The following is a 6,039-nucleotide window of genomic DNA, read 5'->3' as shown; positions in this document are numbered from 1 at the left end:
TTTAGTGAACCTTGATGGAAATGTGAATCCTATTCCAGATGCATTAATCTTTTTTTTGAACTGCATTCCAGATGCATTGATCGACAACAGTGTTCATGCCATTGTACACAACATGCTAATGTAATGTTGCTTCATTAGCTGCTGCTGTTTTTCGATTTCCACCATAGGAAAAATTATTTTAAGTGCTCCTGAAGCAGCACCGTCACGTGGTGGTGCTCTAGGGTTCTTCCCCACCACGCATTTGTATGAGCTTAGCCACAGTGCGTGAATCTTACACCAATGTGTAATGGGAGAAAACTATAAAGGACCATGTGGCGCCACGAGGAGCATTGTATAGTCTTTCCTGTTTGTAGCCTGTAGACTTGCATTGAACCTCATACAGTTGCCTGGTTGCAAGTTATTCTGTCAAGAGGTTTCTGTCTGTCTTCAAGAGATTTCGATCAATGGAGACCGGAGAGGAACTTTGATTCCATGGACCATGATAAAAGTAGTTGTAAGTCAATAAGTACAAACCCCTTACTTCTGGGCTTTTCCAAGATAATTAGAGAGCCAACATCAGCTTCTATTCCACATCAACATAACAGGACGTAACAAGAGTTAAAAAGAAAAGAGAAGTACAATAAATAGACAAAAAAGGAGAACGGCTATTAGGCATTTACATCCCTAAATTCTACTCAAACAACTTACATAGTCTACAAATTCAAATAAAGTCACATTAACAAGTTCTAGTATAGCTACAAACAGATAACACTGGTTCAAAGATAGAAAAGTTACTAAATAGTTTCAGGTTTCAACAATGCCATTAACTACCGCCAAGCCGAAGCAACAATCAAGACTTTATCTTCCCATCCAAGATGAAGCGCTCCCATTTCATCTTTCACCTTGAACCGGTCAGAATACTGCTTTATAAGCATCCGAATCGATTCGTTCACATTCAAACTAATCGGACACGAGGTAAAACCAGCCATCATCATCCGCGCTCTCCATTTCCCATGAACTTCATACCTCTCTATCCTTTCCACTCCCTCACATGCAACGATATTCACAAGATCACGCGCCAAACACCCCTTCTCCACATTCAACCTCTCCTGACTATCCCTTGGAAGAGTCGCATCAAGAGTATCAAAAACAGCCGCGTAGTAATTATAAGCTTCGACAAACCTAGGCAAAAAGGGGGAGGTGTTTGTGTTCATATCTTGTTCAACAACTGTAACGAGCTTTGGGTTTAAGCTCTTGACCATACGAAGAAGCTGGTCCCGTTCGTTTACAGTGGAAACACTCTCATCGGGCATGTGATGAAGCTGAAAAGCAAAGTTAACAATAAGTGCTTCCCCAGAGTGGCAGTTAAGTACTTCTGGAGCGACAACAGCAGCTTTTGTAGCCACAACTTGGAACTCAAATGGCACATCAAGATCTTCAGCCAGTTTCTCAAGCCTTTGGAAAATGAGGTTTAAACCCCCGATGGATCGTTGGACTGATTCCGGGTCATCAATCCCGGTAATCATCAAGTATGGCCGCCGATTTTTCGGTAGTTGTTTTGCGAGAGATTGTATTAGTGTTAGGTATTGACTCCCTTGGTTTACATCAAAATCGATTATATGAATCCGTTTTTCGTCTTTAGATGCCTCAATAATTGCACCGTTTGCCGCCATAAATCCGAACCGAAAACAAGGGCACACCTCAAAAAGGACTTGCATTGCTGATAAACGGTCGTTGGACGGGGGTTCTTTGCATTTTAAAACCTTGTAAATGCCTTTTCCCGAGGCAGCCAAACGAGCCGTTAGGGCTTCCACCATGTAAGCAGCAATTCTATCAGTAGGGTCCCCTTGGATCGAGACCCTCTGTCGGAGATCATTTATCACCCTAGATGCTTCTGCAATGTTTCCCTCCGATATCATCACTGCGCAATCGAACAGCAGCTGCTTGTGGCTCCCGGGAAAGTTTCTTGGTGATACCTCTTTCGTGCTGCTGATGGTGCTGAGAATAGAATCCGAGGACGTAGACTCCTTTGGTGAGTCGTGAAGCAATGGACCACAGAAATGTTGGCGGGGCCATTCACGGTCGATCTCCATGCTTTGATCGTCATCTTCATCATCATCATCGTTATCATCGAGAAGTGCTCTCTCCAGTTCTCGAAGCTTTAATCTCATCTTATCCTCATCGTAGTCTATCGCATCTGGACTTTGACTTTCCAAGTATTCTGACTCAAAACGATTAAATGGGAATGTGCTTTGTTCAATCTTGGAAGTACTTCGGATTCCAGGGTGCAAACGGTTTACTGACTCACTAGAGAGTGCAGAATGTATAAATTCTTCGGTGGGAGAGTCAAGGAAGTACTTCGGATCAGAACTCTCACTGCTACACGATTCAGAGTTGAATATTGGAGTGGAAATGCCGGAGCTTTCATTGCTTCCATTTAGTGCGTAGAGTTTGGGATTTCCATATGATCTGGGATATCTATCTTGGGGTCTAATTAAAGCCATTTTTCCTTCTAATTCAATCAATGTTCAAGGAAGGATGAAAGTATCAAACAATCCGAGGGCAGTGACAGAAAATGGCAACTGTGGAAACTAAACGTCCTTTGGATTTACGTTGCAGAAACAGTAGCCAAGTATTTGATTAAGCAACTCGCAGCTGGAATACTTGGATGATGCCTGCAGAATAGAAAACATGAAGCCAAAATACTAGCAACTAAGAAGTCCGCAACAGTCTAACTTGATGCATTCCTTATGAACACAAAGAAAAACAGTAGAAATTCATACATTTTACAACTTACAAAAATTGCATGATACCACAGAGGGAAAGATCGACCCAGACACAGAGAACAGCTAAAGTTTGAGAATGAATCATGGGCTAGCGAATTACCGTCAACACATCCCTTATGCACTTGTAAAACTACACCACTTCACCAACTTCATTTTCCAAGGCCATTTCAACGTATCCGTTTACATTAAAGAAATAAAGTTTTTATTCAGCAGTTTTCATTCAGTGAAACTACTACGGCGTACATCCTTTCACATGAGGCCTCTACTTTCCTACAGCTGCAGCATTTTTGCCACTGTGTTAGCTTGAATGGTATATTGAAACCCTGCTTAACCAAGCATGTTATCTTGGAGACGGAAATGAATTAAATTTTAAGCTCCCTCAATTCTTTTGACGCAACTCTTGTTGCAACATGCCGTGTACATCTAAGGCTATTTTGAATGATGGGAATTTCCTTAAAGAAAATGTAGATTGACCTAAAAAGGAGAATTATGTTACAATTTACAGATTCCCAAAAGATTGATATAGGAATAAGCATTCTTCCAACACAGTCTACGTCAAAAATTCATTTCGAAGATTATATATTGTTGCTCATCCTCGTCTGTTGATCAGTAAGGAAATTGACATATAGCCATCAGCTGGATCCTAAATGTCAGAAGTTCTAGTGTTTTGGAGATCAATCAACATTGTACTTTGATTTGCGATTTTTGAGCTCTTCAACAAGAAAGCACCACCACCTTTCTCTTGTACTGAATAAGTGCTTCATGTATGTTGTGGATCTTCAATTAGACAATCATGGAAAACTGTATCTTCCATTAGCGTTTTGGAAATCTGTTAACACGTTGCTTTGGTAGGTGATTTTTGTGCTCTTCACCAAAAAACCATTGGCACCTTTCTCTGATACTTACATACAAGTCATGTATAATGACTATCTTCAATTAGCTAATCATGGAAAATTGAATTTTACATACCATACGGGAGGAGAGAAACTATTTGCAGATATTGTCAGCTTATATGTCCGCGTGCTGTTTATGTGATTCCAAGAACTGGGGATGGATTAAATGACTCATTGAACAAAAATTCCATGGCTTTTATTTCCATATAATCATGTATCAATGGTTCAATAGCAATGAAAAGATTTAACATGGAGAAAGGGGGTGAACTAGAAGTGAGATTATAGAACAAGAATCTTGCAAACACTGATCAACAAGAAAATCGACCAACAAAAACTTGATCGTAGAAACAAACCAACAAAAAATGATGTTTTACAAAGCACGATCAATCAAATTAGGACACAAGCACAATATGTCATCTGAGCAAGAGATATTTAGCAACCATGCCCTGATATCAACAAGACGACAACCAATTTCGCTAGAACACTCCAAGAACTACATGAGCAAATTGAGAATGACAATATAGCAAATTGGGAACTTAGAGTACATATTTAGGTTTGACTACCTACAAGCATGAAGCATCAACTAAGAGGAATCTAAAACATTTGACCATGGCTAAAGTCCTTAACAAATTCAGGTAAAGATTGGCTAACACATAAGAGAGAGAACTGAAAACTAAAAATACAAGAGACAAACAAAAGTAAACATGTCCATACCTCAGCCAAGAGCAAGATATCAGATAAAAACCAGCAATTCAGCTGATACCCAGATTGAGATGAACCTCACAATCGGCTCTGATCTTGAAGGGAGGGGGTAAACCCTAATATGTGTTGACTCAAATCACCTCTTTGTGCTATCTGTTCTTCAAAGGAATTGCAGATTTATGAGGTTAGGTTGTTGGTTCAAAAGCAACAAAGCACATAAAACAAGAAGCTAAAAAGAAGTCCACAGAAGACCAAACTTTACAAATATACTAGTATATGACTGCTACCCAACCAAGAATATGAACAGATCAAAATTCCAAGACCCAGTTGCAAAAGGAAGACCAAAAAAAATGAAATCCTATCTAGGTTTCTGGAATATAGGGAAAATGGGGTAAAATTTAATTTGCATAGAAACTTCAGAGAGAGCCTCATTTTTCATTCATTGTCTTACTTTTCCTCCTTGTCCACACCAACCCCTCTGACTGACTGGGTTGTTTGACAAGTTCACCGTTGTGTCAAAAGGACATATAGTTGGTATATTGGGTAGGGGGGTCCCCCACCTTCACCAAAAACAATCCTGACCGTTCAAATCTGTGGATTACATATGGACTCTGATTTGGGTCGGTGTTGATAAATGTAGCGTAGAATAAATTCAGGAGAGTAGTAGTATAACGGAAAATTTTCAAAATACCCCCAACCTTTACTCTAAATTTCAATTGGACTCCCATCTTTTTAAAAAAAATCAATTTTACTCTCAACGTTATCTTCTGTTAATCAAAACGCCCCTTCCGTCTGAATGACTAACGAATTTCGTTAAAGGCTCCGTTAAATAGTGTCTCGATCGAATTTTGATGATCCGAGTCGCTCAATGTGTTCAGAACGTGATTTTAAAGGTATTCACGAGAAATGAGAAAAAAAAAAACCAGATAGGGCTTCATCCAAATAATTTTTTCGCATATATATAACCCAATATACGAATCTTTTTGAGAAAAAAAAATAGTAATTTGTTGAGCGGCAGTCTTTGACTTTTTGGAGAGGATAAGATCCAGTAAGGAAAAATGCCGGATGGAATGAACTTGAATACTATAATACCAAGTGATAACGAAATTAGATAAGTAAATGAGAAATTTAAATTGAGTATTCTCCTTTCTCAAACTTTTATCTACGCAGAACAAAAGAACCCATTGATATCCAGTAATAAAACCGCAACTTTTCGAAGACATCATTTTATCAGAAAGTCTACACACACATACAGATTGTGCACAAATTTCGTTGTGGAATTCACCACGTGTCCCACACAAATCATCCGAGCGGTTCATTAAATGTAAAACATTTTTTCAAGGGTTCCCGTAAAAAAATAATCTCTATCTGATACCTATAGGTGCTCAATCCAACCATATAACTTTTTATTATCCGGAAATCTGAATGAAAAGTTAGATGGTTGGATAAAGCACCTATAGGTATTGAATTGAGCTTATTTTTTACAGGAACCCTTAAAAAAATGTTTTACATTTAATGAACGGCTCGGATGATTTGTGTGGAACCCGTGGTGGGCCCCACAATAAAATCTATGCACAATCTGTGCACAGATTGCTATGTGGGTTGCACAGTTCTCATTTTACGGACAAGATACTTATTTTTGATTCGGAGCCAGAATATGTTTTCTTTTTTTAAGCACA

At 39.0% G+C, this 6,039-nt stretch overlaps 1 protein-coding gene across 1 annotated transcript; it reads right to left on the bottom strand.

Moving 5' to 3' along the window:
• Positions 1-541: 541 nt before the first annotated feature.
• Positions 542-4,956, bottom strand: LOC131306590 (scarecrow-like protein 1). The gene is made up of 3 exons (XM_058332925.1): positions 4,812-4,956; positions 4,373-4,513; positions 542-2,654 (listed from the first exon to the last, which is right to left on the bottom strand). Exon 3 carries the CDS (start codon positions 2,481-2,483, stop codon positions 807-809), a length of 1,677 nt encoding a protein of 558 aa, XP_058188908.1. The 5' UTR covers positions 2,484-2,654; positions 4,373-4,513; positions 4,812-4,956; the 3' UTR covers positions 542-806.
• Between the last annotated feature and the right edge of the window lie 1,083 nt (positions 4,957-6,039).

The sequence above is a fragment of the Rhododendron vialii genome, chromosome 11a (genome assembly GCF_030253575.1).
Source record: "Rhododendron vialii isolate Sample 1 chromosome 11a, ASM3025357v1".
NCBI classification, from domain to species: Eukaryota; Viridiplantae; Streptophyta; class Magnoliopsida; order Ericales; family Ericaceae; genus Rhododendron; species Rhododendron vialii.
This window is presented reverse-complemented; position numbering and strand designations above follow the sequence as displayed.

Coding starts and splice junctions, on each gene's coding strand:
- LOC131306590 (XM_058332925.1), bottom strand. CDS start 2,483: ATGGCTTTAATTAGACCCCAAGATAGATATCCCAGATCATATGGAAAT.